A 15497-nucleotide genomic window follows, 5' to 3' on the forward strand; every position below is an offset into this window, starting at 1 on the left:
TTCATGTATCGATTCAATGATTAAAGGGTTCTAAATCATTGTACAAACTGACAAATGACATGGCATCATCTTTAATAAAATTACTTTACATTCAATGTGCCTTTTCATAGGAAATCATGTATCCTGGTTGCACAAACATAGCTTATTTCAGGTAACAGATCCCCTCCCACCCAAAGGTTATATGCTGGGCTCCTTCAGTACAAATGGCAAAAGTTGGGTTTGATGACTTCTTTAACGTAAGGATGGTCAGGGAGTTCCAAATGTGCTTGGTAGATGCTGCACACTCCGTGTATTGCTTCAGCAATAGCATTTTGCTCAGTTTACTGGAAAGTTTCGACTGCATGCAAGGCCATTCGAAAAACAGAACAAGGAACACTTGAGTATCCAGCGCAAAAAGAAAAGTTGGATTTAATAGGCCTTATGACGAGTCCTTGGCGAACGTGTTCCCACTCATGTTCAAAAAAGGAAAGAAAACAGGCCTCCACATAAGTCCCAATGATGTTAGAAAGGTAGTGTGCCGCATTAGTCTTTCATAAATATTCCAGGAAGCATTTGTTTAGAATAAGCAGATGCAAACAGACATAAAAAAAAGAATCAACTGTAGAAAGTTTAGATGTAATTCAATGGGCTCTCATAAATCCTTCAATTCCAAACTGATGCATTCATCCAGTAAGAAAGGACAAAAACAAACCAGCACAGCATATTATACCTAACGCCAGAACTTCTAACAGTTTGCAAACCTATTGCAGCTGAGGAAAAATACCATGAAAATTTCTTTGTTATACAACAGTATTCAAAATGAATTCATTAGTTTTCTGTCAAATAGTCCATGACATGGATTGGGGGACTACTTCGTCAAGTAGTCCCCCATGACTTAGACAGGGTCTGACCGCTGTTTGTACGATTCCATTCAAAGAATGTCATTGGCTGGACGTCTTTTCCCGTAATCCACAGGCCGCTCTCCTTGCAAGTCCCGATCTTCATCGTCTGGAAAAACAAAGCCGCAGAACGATTAGCAGTTTTTAAACACTAAACAGATTTGAAGAAGGGCTTACTTTATTTTTTTTTTATACGTGAATACTTCAAAAACTTAAAATCACATTTAGATGTATGAATCAAAAAAGACAAAGCAGTCACTTGGATGTTTGGATGGATGAAACAGTCATCTGAGATACATACAAACAAACAAATTATAGACTAATCCGTAGTCAAACTTAAAAGACAGGAAGCCATTCCAACAAAGGAGCATGCATTTCAATGTTTCAAAGAAATCACAGATACAGGACCACAGTGAGCTATATATATCTATATATACAGTGAGGTCAATAAGTATTTGATTACCCTGTGATTTAGCAAGTTCTCCCACTTAAAAAACATGGAGGGGTCTAAAATTTTCATCATAGGTGCATTTCCACAGTGAGAGACAGAATCTGAGGAAACATTCAGAAATCACGTTGTACGATTATTTAAAACAATTTATTTGTACATTACTGTGACAAATAAGTATTTGATCACTTGAGTTAAACAACTTTAATATTTGGTACAGAAGCCTTTGTTAACAATTACAGAGGTCAAACGGTTCCTGTAGTTCTTCACTAGGTTTCTACACACTGCAGCAGGGATTTTGGCCCACTCCTCCATACAGATCTTCTCTAGATCTGTCAGGGTTCTGGGCTGTCGCTGAGCAACACGGAGTTTCAGCTCCCTCCAAAGATTCTCTATTGGATTTAGGTCTGGAGACTGGCTACGCCACTCCAGAACCTCAATATGGTTCTTACGGAGCCACTCCTTGGTTTTCTTGGCTGTGTGCTTCGGGTCATTGTCATGCTGAAAGACCCAGCCACGACCCATCTTCAACGCTCTGACTGAGGTAAGGAGGTTTTTGCCCTATATCTCACAATACAGAGCCCCGTTCATCCTTTCCTTAATACAGTGCAGTCATCCTGTCCCCTGTGCAGAAAAACACCCCCAGAGCATGATGCTTCCACCCCCGTGCTTCACTGTAGGTGTGGTGTTCTTGGGATGATGCTCCTCCTTCTTCCTCCTCCAAACACGCCGAATGGAGTTAAGACCAAAAACATCTAGTTTGGTCTCATCTGACCACAAGACTTTCTCCCATGACTCCTCTGGATCATCAAGATGGTCATTGGCAAACTTCAGACAGGCCTTGACATGGGCTGACTTCAGCAGGGGAACCTTCCGTGCGATACATGATTTTAAACCATGACGTTTTAATGTATTATTTATAGTAGCCTTGGAAACGGTGGTCCCAGCTCTCTTCAGGTCATTGACCAGCTCCTCCCGTGTAGTCTTGGGCTGATTCTTCACCTTCCTTAGCATCATCGATGCCCCACAAGGTGAGATCTTGCGAGGGGCCCCAGTCCGAGGGACATTGACAGTCATCATTAGCCTCTTCCATTTTCTGACAATTGCTCCAAGAGTTGTTCTTTTCTCACCAAGCTGCCTGGCAATTGCCCCGTAGCCACTTCCAGCTTTGTGAAGGTCTACAATTTTGTCTCTTGTGTCTTTTGACAGCTCTTTGGTTTTGCCCATGTTGGTAGTTAGACTTCTGACTGATTGTGGGGCGCTCAGGTGCCTTTATGCAAGCTAACGACCTCAAACAGGTGCCACTAATTTACAATCATGAGGACAGTGGAGTTGGACTATTAAAAAGCAGAACAGCAGGTCTTTGCTGGTCAGAAATCTATCTGATAATCAAGTGATCAAATACTTATTTGTCACAGTAATATACAAATAAATTGTTTTAAAAAAAATCGTACAATGTGATTTCTGAATGTTTCCTCAGATTCTGTCTCTCACTGTGGAAATGCACCTATGATGACAATTTTAGACCCCTCCATGTTTTCTAAGTGGGAGAACTTGCTAAATCACAGGGTGATCAAATACTTATTGACCTCACTGTATACACATATATATATAAAAATAAACATCTACAGGTCTAGATGTGGGTCAGATGTTTGGTGAGCATGGACAGGTGGCTTGGCTTTACTCAAACACAGGCACAACAGAAAATACAAGACGCCGACTAAAATACTCTCACAGAACCATAAGTTGCAGGGTCACGCTTTCCTTAAATGGAGCCAAAAATGAGGACAGTTGGTCCTTAATTTCATCCAAAATTGCCATGCCTTGACCACTAAAGTTTAGTCACCATTCTGTGGCGTCTGTTCCGATGTTTCAAGGAGCGAACTCAGGGTTACTGTGAGCTACATGGGACAAATTAGGGTGGTGCAGAAGCCAGACAGGGGTAGAGGAAGGGAGCACGGGAGGAATGGTGGTGGATACACATCAGAACAGGCAGTCCGGGTCCCCAGGCACGCCTCACCTTGTACGTCTTCCTCCCCACCATCACCATCCTCTTCCTCATTGTAGGCCAGCTCGGCCTGCTTGTCTGCCTCATACTCACCCACGTTCCCATCGTCCCCATTGTAGTCCGCTAGCTTAGAGCCGTGCTGCGGATCTACTGGGGACTCATTCTCATCAAAGAATCGGCCTGCAGGAGGCAGAGAAGGGCCTCATCAGGAAGGGGGAAGGAAGCAGAGGCAGTTGTGGGTGGGTGGGGGTTGGGGGACGCTGCATGATAAATGCAGGAAAGAATGGCTGAGGATGACGAAAGACAGAGGATGAAGTGAAAGCACAGGCAAGATTCTTGTGGAGGTGTTTCCGAGCATACAAAAGACGACAAAATTGGACTTGAAGGGTAGAGGGACAACAAAATAAACTGTAACATGAGTCTGTAAAGAAATTATTTGCTGAATCATCTTTACAGTTGTACAGTAAAACGGTCCTGCAATAAACCATCAGCTGGTCCTTCAACAGCACCAGCAGCCCTTTCATGTTGAAAGTGAGACACAATGGAGGTGTTAATGTATTCCTATAGAAATCAAATAAACTGTAAAACTATACTTTGAAAATATTGGTATGAATTCAATGAAAGAAAAGTCTGAGAATGCTGACCCTTGAGAATGATAACCCTTTGTTGACATCGAAAACATGCCATTACGGGCATTATCAGCTGAAAGAGCACGGTAGCTCAAACACAGCTTCTCTAAATGCTTAATATTCTTGTGCCTCTGTTCAAAGTGTCCAAAGAAGACAGAAGGAAATGCAAAATGTGTGAGATTGAACAGTTATTAAGTAAAAGTAAGCATAAAGCCATGTACACTGTTCTAAAATAGTGTCATTCATCCAAAAATCCCAATTTAAGGTTGTTCTAACATTTATGCATGGTCAAATGTGGTCAGATTGAAGGATGAAAACATGTCCATGAAGGGGGCCAAAAGGTTAATGGAGGCGAGCAACATTTAGACCTGAAAGAGAGTGAGGAAAAGCAGCAAAGCAGAGCAGAAGCCAGGCGCATGTGAAGAAAATCTGGGAGAAAGGGGAGCTTTCTATCAGTTCCTTAACCCGGATCCAAGCCAAATCCACAACTGACCTGCACTCTCTATGAAGTGCAGCAAAGCTAACACTAATGACGCCACACAAACTGTACAGCTGTGACACAGAATGTTTCAAAGTACCAACATTAATTACTGTTTACTTTATCGTCTTTGGTTAGATTTGAGTGTTCCAGTCATTGAAACATGAATCACCTATCAACTCAACCACCAACTCCAAATGTCCATTTACGGTATAAAGGGACTCACTCTGGCGGTGGTGAACAGGCCTTGCTGGAGCTTGGTCTCTAGCCCGCTGTGGCTGTATGGGATTGGGCACCTGAGCACCATTGGGGGGCAAAGGAATCCTCTTTAAGTGCTCACTGTCAACCTTGGCATCATCAGGACCTGGCAAAAAGGCAAACGCAACGCATTGCAATCCAAGACAAGTGCACACCTACAGTGTGGGCCAATTTTCACAAAATACAGTAAACACAACAAGATTTTACATTAGAATAGTCCTGACTGTTCCACTTTGGAGGTAAGAGCTAAATAAATCTTTGCTTCTCTAGGTTTGTCTGGCAGAAACCTGCATGTCCCACACTAGTCCTCTGTTCATCATATTGTGATAAAACATCTTCCCCTCCTTGCTATACCATGTTTAGATTGGGATTGTTTTTTGTTTTACATGAACCGTATGACAGCTACATCCCTTTCTTTGGTTTACTTCGCCAAACCACAATAGGGTTCACTTTTTAATAAATCTAAACCTTTTGATTTTCTGCTGACCAGATACGGTGTCTTACATTTTCTCCTTTGCCAAAGAAAGCAGATTATTAAAGACAGTGCTGCAGACAAAACAGCTTTGTGTGAAAAGCCATTTGAAAAATAAGAGCGTAGAACTAATTAAAAATAGAGGAACTGACAGAAAAAAATGATGCAAAACAATTACAGTTCTTTATAAGCCATAATTCAAACCAGCTAGACAGTAAAATACGGTGGAGCTTGACATCCAATTATGGGATAGTCAGATTCTTAAGGAAAGCTGATTTAATAAACAGCAGTATTTGAATGTGAGGAGCATCAAACCTTGAGCGTGTCTTTGCCGTTCTCCCAGCTCGTCAGCCTTCATGCCCGCTTTGTTATTTTCTTCAAAAACTACTGGCTTGTCAGGCTGCTTGATAGCAGCTTGGGGTCCCATCCCCTCAGCTTGGCCTTCCGCTCTGTCCAGCTGAAGTCTGGGCTGGTCAAGCAACAGGCCTTGACCTCCGGGACCGTCGGCTGCTCCCAGTCCTGGTTCAGCTGCCACATTGGGGCCATCAGGATGTTTCTGAGTGATGGCAGGTTTCTTCAAGGCTGCAGGTTATTGGAATTGACTTTCATTCTTTTTAGACTTAACTGAAACAGCTGCCAATTTAAAGCAGCGACTAAACATTTGAAAGAATTTATAATCATCAAATAAAGCCTATTTTAAAGCCGTAGTGTTGGTCTTAGAAAAGAATTTTGCCTCAATCGGAACAGTAGTAGATAGTTCAGAAGACCATGATCTAAACTTTTATTTGTAATTATTTTTTAAATAAAAATGCCCCAAAACAAAATCCATTTCCTGTAAAAGTTTAAGTTTATCACTTACCAAATTGGACTTCATCAATTTTCCCCACCTCACTGTCTTCAATACCAGGCATGCCAGCATCACTTCCAGGTTTGCCTATTTCTTCTGTAACAGAACAAAGCATAGATTGATTCACAGATACATACCATCAGCTTAAACTTTTAGAATGATTGTCTTTTTATTCAAAAATGAAAAGGTTTTGCGTAAGAACTGTCCAATAAATAGAGATCGTTTTGTTGCTTCACAACAAATAAAACCTTCCCTTCCTGGAAACACCCTACCTTTTAGGTGGGCCTGTCTGTCATGGCGGTGAGTGGGAACTGGATGGCGTTCTCTGACCATGTCCACGCCATGGGCTACACCTAGATGCCTATCTGTCACAATACCCTTTTGGCCATCCATTAGACTCTGAAGAAATCATTAAAAAAAAAAAAGATATGAAAGTAGGAAATAAAAATAATCAGGATCAAAACAGAGAATTCGATCTGAAACTAACTCACATGATTTTAATATATATGATATAAGTTGAGGTTTTGATCACACACACATAAATACTAACCTGTTTTCGCTTGGATGTTTCTTCCTCCAGGCTCTTTTTCGTGTCTTCATACTCTCCTTTCAGTTCTGCAATCTGACGCCCACACTGTAAACTAGTCAACACAAAAGCAATGGGAAAGTGAGGTTGGGTTAATCATTGTTCGCCTTATTCCTACATGAATACCACACCTTTTATTAAGGAGTTGCAAAGCTACTTTCACCATCTGATAAGGATTAAAGTGGCCAGATTATGTCTTCCACCACTGTTGCTAAACTTAAAAGAAAGGTACTTAAAAACTAAAGGGGTCTTTGCAAAGCCACAAGTTAATCTCAAAAGCGTGCAGAATTTTTTTTCAACACAAATAACACTGCTTAAATATTCAATCTATTGAGAAATCTAAAAGGAAATTCTGTGAAGTACTATATTATCAAATACCCAAAATGATGCTAATGCAACAAGTCAATATATTTTTTTCTGTTCTAAATGTCAGTTCCTCATGAGTTTATTCCAGTCCCACACACAGGTTGGAAAGAGCGTGTAACCTGCTGCACTTTCAATTCCAGGAAGTATTTCTTCTGGACTATTTATGTATTTTGTATCTCTTGATGCTTAGTTTTGGGGTGTTAATGGTGTTGCTCTGACTGGTTTCAGATCAAAAGATGCTTCAAGATTTATTCTAGGTCAAATTGCCTCACTACCCCCTCAACCCTAAAAGACTATATAGTCCAGGACTATCTACTGCCCTGGATTTTAGTGCAATTCCGACACATGCTCACTCATTTCTTTGATTTAAAGCCAAATATGACATTAGCCATTTGCCAAAGTAAAAACCTCATAAATATGAATATTTTACAAATAATATTTAGGAATCCACAGTGTTCTGATGATAAACACTTGGATTAGTTATAAAAATAAATGTAAAAAAAATAAATGTACATGATCTCCCTCACATTACCTGTTTCTGCCATTTTTCAAATGACAACATGCCAAACGCCCTACATAGTGACCAACTATGGAGTACTAAGTGAATTCTGACACAGCCTTATACTCCGTCTGTTGACAAAACTGTCTGAACAGTGTACCAGTATAGCCTTAAGTATAGTTCTTTTGTGGGAAACACCCGCGTAACTGCTTATGAAAAGAAAGACAAAGTTGAGGAAATGTAGACAGTTACAAAAAAAAAGATAAACTACAAACCTCTCATACTCCAACTTTTTCTCCAACGTAGTGCTATTTTTCTTCACTTCTATTAGCTGCTGTTCTTGCTTCATGAACTCTTGCTTCAGATCCTTTAGTTGCTCTATTTGTGGAAACACCACCATACATGGAAACACATATATTTAGCAGAGACAGGACATAAATCTGTTAAATAAGCCAAGACCCTTTTCTTGACAGGTTATCATTAAACATCAAACTTTGCTCCAGGGCGCCCACTGCTGGCCTGCCGTACCTTTCAGTCTCTGTACCTCTGTCATCTGGGCTGTGACGTCATCTTTAATCTTCATCTATCACAACAAAAACTTCCAGAGGTCAGGTCAAGCAAAAACAAGCAAGTTTCTGACATTGAACACAAGTAATGTGTTAAAATGACAAACTTTTCATTTGTTTTATTTTATACATTAAACAATAAAGTTGCCTCATCACTAGACAGCTTTCTATTGTAGAGAACATTTAAATAGTGAGTAAAGGTTAAAGAGTAAATAATATTTGCAATGATTAGTGGGTTTGGCTGAAGGACTCTCCGCTGTATGTGGCACAGATCTGTATTGACACAGGGTTGGGCTGTTGACACTGATGTCTTTAAAACTGGCTAATGCTCATTTCTATCCTGCTTGAGGTGACAGAGATCCGCATGCTGAAATGCCAGGCTTCAAACTGCAAATATTGGATGTTAAGTTTACAAAACAATTTGCAAATAAATAAATAAGTAAAAGTCCTAGTTAGGTTGACACCTGCTTTGCTAGATTGTTCAGGTCTACGAGTTATTTTCCAATTACCCAGGCTGTCTTATATGTCCTTCACTGCTTTGTTTGTCAGTCCATTGTGCTTTTATCCTTCTTTGAAATCTGTATTATTTTTAATGCTGCTTGTGCTTCTGGAAGAAATAACTTCAGAGTAAATGCATGCATGTTTTCTTATGACCAAATAAGTGGTTCTTAAAAAATGCAAAAAAACAACAACAAATAAGTCACAGCAGCACATCACTGATACCCCCAAACAAATATATAGAATTTAAGTTAAACCTAAGTCTCTGGCAGAGAAAATATTATTTCCTTACTGTAATATTAGAACTGTTTCCTCATGTATTGTTGGAGCATCTAAGGAGGAGCTAGCCAAAAAGTTTAGGGTGATACAACTTAACAGTAAAACCAGTGAGATCAATCACTGCACAAGACAAGGGTTGGAAAGAGCTCTGTGGAAAGTCAAGGTGAATTACTCAGCTAAAAAGTAAAGTGGTAAAACCTGCCTCACAACTATGAAACAATACTTAAAAGTCATTAGAATAAAAGCTGTTCATATTTGAATGAAGCTGTCAAGTTCATTTAAATTGATAGGTTGCCTGAGTGGAATCATGATATAAAAGAGGGTTTTGGGAAATGTGCATTAAAATTCAAGACAGTTTTGAATTCAAAAATCTCTGGCAGGTAAGACAGATAATCAAAAGCTCGCTTTACCTTCTCATCTGTGCACTTCTTTATCTGCGCCTCTCGGGCCTGGAGTTTGCCCTCCAGGACGCTGTAATCTCCATCCCTCTGGTCGATTTGCTTCCTGTGCGAGTCCACCTGCACCATCAGCTCGGAGTTCCGCTTCTCCAGTCGGCTCCGCGCCGCGTCCGTGCGCTTCACCTGCGTCTGCACCTCCGCCAGCTCGTCCAGCAAGCGGCCGTGCTTGTTCGACACAGTCCAGTAGTTGAAAGACAGTACGGCGATGATCCCCATCAAAAAGACGAGGATGAAAGAGGGGATCCGGCCCCCTCGCCGGTTTCCACCAAACCCGATCATGTCAAAAAAAACACCCCGAGCGTAACGTGACTTCTGGTCGTTTCTGCAGCCTACTGAGCTCTGCGCGCGTGTCGTCCGGAGCTTAAGCACATCCGTGTACGTGTCTTGCCGTGAATGCGGCAGCCGTTGGGAAACACAACGACAACATTTACATAGCCATGAATTGGAAGGCTCTTCACATTTTTCCCTGGCTTATTTACTTCCCTTTTTACTTTAGCACTCCTGACATCTTTTCACAAACTGCTCCGGCGCTGGCCGGTGAATCCTCCCGCGGGGACGTGGCCTAGCCCAGCTGGCAACGTTGGACACGAGACGAGGCAACGACGAGACGTGGACAGCAAGGCAGCGCTGTGACACTGAAGGAGCGAATACAGCATACGGATAAATGCCGCCTCAAAACGGTGACCGCGGCACCTCTGGTGCAGGAACAACCGTACAGGCGTCCATATCCCCTTTGATCACAAAATGTCCATCAAAAATGATCAAAGAGTCTGACATGACGTCGGTGTTAGCTTCTAAATTAACGTTGGCTAATCACCCTGAACAACCAGCTAGCAAAGATGCACAAATATTTTTACCCGCTGTCAGGAAAAAAAGCCAATTTTTTGTTAAAAAAAAAGAATCCTTAAATGCAATAATAAAAATTATACACATTTATAAGTTGAATTTGCTCTCATCAATTTGCAGCTTACCAAAAATCCTAAACAAACGGATGGCAGCTTGGTACTGACACCCCACACCAGCTTCCGGTTTAAGCTACCAACATTACAAAATAAAGCTAGAAGGTGAAACTTCACTGGCATTTCTTTCCATTTCACAAACGTGAAATGCTATTTTTTGCAGAATAACCGGGATCAATATGATCAAAATACATAAATGATTAGGTTTCCAGGAAAAGAAAAAAAATCAAAAGGTTCTGGTTGATTCATTGTGGACCGGAAGCAGATACATTATTAAGAACAACTTTATGATCTAAAGCGGACTGCTTCATCAATTTATTTTGCTTTTATAGTGTAATATTACTACAAATAGTATTTAGCATTCACCTTACTGAGAACATTTTTTTAGCTCCGCTTTAAGAAAAAACAGTCTTGCATTTTATTTTTATTTTTTTCGTTTTAAATAATTGCGGTTTAAATTTTAATTTATTTAATTATCTAACTCAAGGGATGAATTAGGTGGGATAGGCCCCAGCTTACATGACTTTCTTCAGAATTTTTTTATGCTTTCTAAGTAAAGATGCAATTTTTTTTTAACTATTGCCATCTATAATGTAGTGTTTATTTTTCACCACAAAGTCATGCAGATTTGGAGCCTAATGGATATGGGGAGCCGAAAGTAAATGAATAAGAAAATGAATTGACAGTTTGGTCACAGATTGGGCCATTGTTGCAATCTGAAAGAGATCAGACAGTGCAAAATTGTAGCTGAGAAGAGTGAAGCCTGACAGCAAAGGGTGGTGGTCTGGATGATTGGGGGTTAAGAAGAGGGTAAAGCAGAGGACCAAAGGAAGTTGAAGAAGGAAGAGTGCTGTGTGGCTTTTAGGCAGGAGTTGAAACAATTTTGGGGAGTTTAGGAGGTTCTCCCCGTTAGAGAGCTATTCTATTTTACTGTCAGTGCTTCTCCCACATTACTGGACAGTTGCATTCAAAACAATCATGGAGACTGGGAGAAAGGTACTGGTGTGTTGCATGAAACGAGGAAAGCAGATAAGGGGACCTGATAATGGAGGGAAGAAGTTCTGCAGTGTATTAAGAGGGAGAGGTAAGTTAGGAAAAAGTGGGACATTGAGAAGACACAATACAGCAAATTTGAGGACAGGGAGATGCTGCACAATGTGAAGGGGTAGGTTCTTTTTACTTAATAGTCATACATTCATTCATCTTCTAAACCCGTTTTGTCCATTTCGGGGCCACGGGGCTGCTGGAGCTTATCCCGGCCACATGTGGACGAAGGCAGGGGGACATCCTGGACAGGTCGCCAGTTTGATGCAGGGATTTACTCAATATAACAGACTTAAAATAAAATGCTAAACATGGCCTTTTGTAAAGTTGAGAACCTTGAAATATTTGCTTCTAGAACAAACAATTAGGCTACTATCCAAATGCTCATAGAGACAGAAATAAGTATGAGGATCTAACCCACAAATGGCATAATCAGTTCCCCAGTGTTTACATAGTGATGAACAAACTGAGACATGTTTTGTTAACAAAAGGCAACTGGACTTCTTTCTTTTCTTGAAGACATGCCATCTCATCCAAGAAACCATGCCTCAAGAAAACAGGCTTCGGTTAACTATGACCTTGATAACTGAGAATCTCCACAGACATAAAGACAAAATGATAAGATAAAACAAAAATTATCCTTCAGTCTGGCCCCCATGCAATCTTTTGCTGACATAAAGTACATAAAACAAAAAAAACATATAACACAATATTCTTTCAATATTCTGAATGAATGCAATATCTGGGGGTTTGAATAATACTTTTAAAGATTTTTCTTATTATTTAAAGAGTTACATTTCCTTAAAGACTGCCATGACACAAGCTGAGAGGTGCCACGCCCCCTAAAAGTATTCATTCATTTATTCTGGCAATACATTTTTTTTTTCATCAAACATCCCTGATTGCATTCACAAAATATAAGTCTTTTACAATACAGATACTGGGAAAGTTAACTGATATTATATTGTTTCTTGATCCTAAATTATTTTTCATAACTTTTTTAAATTCTGCATTTCACAATTAAGACATGTTAACTGACATAAACTGAAAAAATAAAAACACATACCCCTGTATACAAATGCATATTTTATTGTTACACTGATAAGAATTGTAACACAATGAGGTAAGTTAAATAATCCACATCTGTCATGTTCTTGAACCACAAAATATCGATCACCCTATCGTTAACAATCCCACAAAGTCGGCAGACAATGGCTAGTAATGCCCTATCAGGTCAGGTCACAGTTTATTACAACACGTTTCTTCTCTGTTTCTTTTTGAAAACAAGAAATGATACTGTCAGCACAATCTCCTTTGTGTTTGAATCACAGTTTTTCAAACTTCCAAGCTGCGTCTTTCTTTCCCTTTGGACAGATGAACCTCGGTACAAAAGGCTACCTGAGGGGAGAGACATTCTTTCGTTTTTGTTTTTTTGTTTTCTTCTGATGAGATAGAAGCCACGACAGACACTGGCAGGCTCTGCGTGAGTTTGCTACCATTTCTGCTGAAGACTTGGCATGATCTCACAGGGCACTAGGAACGGTACAACGGCATTTCAGTTGCTTTGTGCTGCAATCACGCCATGCAAAAAAAGAATAATCAAAAAAAAAAATCTAGAAAGTTGTGAAATACTCCACAGAGATCTGCTGCACAGGACAGCAACACCTGCACCTGGAATGCTCTCAGAGTTTAAGCCCAAGTCCATGTTAAGATAGTGGTCAGAGAATAGTTTCTCTGCACTCAAGGCTTTGTTCAGAAGAACCCTGTGGGTCAACAGGGGAGCTGGTTGTCTGTGGGAGATTTTTTGGGCGGCGAATGGATGGGGATGGGGAGGAACTCAAAGCACCGCAGCTCTGGAGGTGAAGATCCTCGTATCCGCGCTTTCTGGGACTGCTAACGATATGCTGGGTCATCACCTGGAAAGCAGGAAAACAATGAGATCAGTCCTGCATGGGATTCATCGGACCAAACAAAAAAAAGGTGTTTTTATAATAAAGTTCCACAATGATAATCAAAGAAAAGAAAAAAACCTGGAACAATTCAATCACTGCCATTAATTGAATTATATTTTTGTGAAAGAAATTACATAAAAAACTATATTCTATTACTGAGTAAAGATTTCATAAAGCAAAATATTTTTACTTAAAAAATGTATCAGCATTATAACCTCTCAGTTTGTTGAATAAACTTTCAAAGGTTAAGATGTTCACATTTGGTCTGTGCAAAATTAACCTGTATGTAGCCTAGGCTACAGACAGGAAAAGGCGAGGCTTGTGCTTGAGCTGAGAGACTCAACCAACCCTTATAAGAAACACAAAGGCACATGTCCGAACCGGATGCAAATGCAAGGCAGAAGAGGCCGTCGACCAGGCCATCAGCAAGCTTAAGCACAACAAAGTCGTGGGAAGGACGCAGTCAGGAAGAGCTGGCTTAGGTTGGGGCCCCAAGTTCTGGTCCAAAGCCACAAGAAGGGAGAGGAAAGAGCTGGTGATTGAAGAGGTGACCAGGAGTGAGGAAAAGCAATACAAGATCAAAGCACTCAGCCAGCCACAACAAGGGCGATGGGCAACACGGGAAGGCGTGGTCAATAGGACCATCAGGTGGTCCGACATATGGAAGATGCCTCAAGAAAGGCTGAGCTTGCTCATGCTGGCTACCTATGACACCCCACCGAACCCCAGCAATATGAGCCAGTGGTCATAGGAATACTGCCATCTCTGCAACACTATAAACCCTACTTTACAACACATCCCCTCCAGTTGCAAGGCAGCTCTGGCCCAGGGTAGGTACAGATGGTGGCACCACCAGGTCTTGAGAAAACTGGCAGAGGTCCTTGAAGTACGAAGGATGGAAGCAGCCAGAGATCATCCCACAAAGACACCGACATTGATTTGTTGGAGAAGGGGCTGGAGCATAGAACACCATCCAGAGAGGAACAGCATTACTGCTTACACTAAGATGTGACTGGAACTTAAGGGTGGACCTCGACCGTCAGCTCAAGTTTCCACCAGAGATAACCACCACCTCTCTGTGACCAGACATCATCCTGTGGTCCTCTGCAGCCAAAGCAGTAATCCTGGAAGAGCTCCCAATCCTTTGGGATGGAGGAATGATGGCTGCATACAAAAGGACGAAGTACAAATACACTAAGTGCCTAGATGCCTGTGGAGGTTGGCTGCAGGGGCTTTGTAGGAATATCAACCCAGTTCCTGCTTAGGAAGATGGGAGTGACTAGGTCGAAGTTGAAGAAAGCAGCCAAGAACTTGGTGGAAGAGGTGGAAAAAGCCAGTATCTGGTTATGGTTAAGGAGAAAGGACAGTTCGTGGGGGAAAGATGGGTACCAGGGGCAGCTGCAGCGGGCAGCAGGGAGATGCCTTTACCATTGCTCCACCAACGTGAGATGTTCCGGGATTAATGGAGCGAAAAATCAATGAAGAGTGCCTCCCAGCAGCTACCCTACAGGCACCACCGGAGGTGTGTCAGGCTGGAAACGCCATGCAGGTATCTTTTATCTGTGCTTTCATATAGCAATACTTTTAACTAGTTACCTTTTGATGATTATTCAAGTTTTTTTCTGAAGTAAAAACAGGAAAAGAGACTCTCCTTTTTTAATCTGCCCTGCATTCTTGCACTTAAAAAGCAGTTGATTCTGCCCCAAAAAGGCGGATGACCTCATTCCAGTGTGCTCATTGCACGGTAAAGATTGTAAAAATCAAAACAGGAACTCATTCATCAATGCTGACTGTTGTAACGTTTACCTGATCGATGACATTTGCACTGAAGATAGCCTCTTCCATGTGTTTCTCATCCGATTTGATCACACATTTGATGTTATTGACAACTTGTTGGACTTCAGGAGGTAGACTGCAGCTTGAATGCTCCAGGAACTTGGCCACTAATATTTTGGTGTCTTTGTACATCTTGAGGTCGGCGAGGGAGTGCGGGCGCTCGTGGGGGGAGTGTGCATGGAGGGATCTGGATTTCAAGGGGATGTCTGTTTTTCTGCCCTCTTTCTGCTGTTTTGAAACATGCGCGTGACTCAGTTTACCTCCAATCACTTCTGTGGAAACACCTCTTGGTTCTAAAAAGAAAAGAAAATAGTGATAAAATGACAGGGGACTCTTGATAGCCACTTTTCCATGCATTTCTATTTGGAATATCCAATAGAACCAGCAAGTTTTAAAATCAGGAAATGGATCAAAAGCAGGAAAAGGATCAGGATTA

The 15497-nt window shown here is 41.2% G+C and overlaps 2 protein-coding genes across 5 annotated transcripts in view; both read right to left on the reverse strand.

Moving 5' to 3' along the window:
* Positions 1-55: 55 nt before the first annotated feature.
* golm2 (golgi membrane protein 2) lies at positions 56-10300 on the reverse strand. Of its 2 annotated transcripts, XM_004067121.5 has the most exons (10): positions 9223-10300; positions 7998-8052; positions 7745-7847; positions 6569-6659; positions 6291-6417; positions 6031-6114; positions 5487-5753; positions 4668-4805; positions 3347-3514; positions 56-987 (listed from the first exon to the last, which is right to left on the reverse strand). In XM_004067121.5, exons 1-10 carry the CDS (start codon positions 9547-9549, stop codon positions 911-913), a joined length of 1437 nt encoding a protein of 478 aa, XP_004067169.1. In that variant the 5' UTR covers positions 9550-10300; the 3' UTR covers positions 56-910. The 2 variants fall into 2 exon arrangements, with proteins under 2 accessions (XP_004067169.1, XP_011487965.1); XM_011489663.4 differs by lacking the exon at positions 3347-3514.
* Positions 10301-12346: 2046 nt separating this feature from the next.
* fam189a1 (family with sequence similarity 189 member A1) overlaps positions 12347-15497 on the reverse strand; it is an 87630-nt gene continuing 84479 nt past the window's right edge. For all 3 annotated transcript variants that reach the window (XM_078944443.1, XM_011489648.4, XM_011489644.4), the window contains 2 exons: positions 15032-15354; positions 12347-13189 (listed from right to left, as the gene is read on the reverse strand). In XM_078944443.1, coding sequence (XP_078800569.1) covers positions 12992-13189; positions 15032-15354 — 521 coding nt within the window. In that variant the 3' untranslated portion in view covers positions 12347-12991. The remainder of the gene's footprint in view (positions 13190-15031; positions 15355-15497) is intronic.

Source organism: Oryzias latipes, chromosome 3 (assembly GCF_053564925.1).
Source record: "Oryzias latipes strain Hd-rR chromosome 3, Olatipes_Hd-rR_3.1".
Lineage (NCBI taxonomy): Eukaryota > Metazoa > Chordata > Actinopteri > Beloniformes > Adrianichthyidae > Oryzias > Oryzias latipes.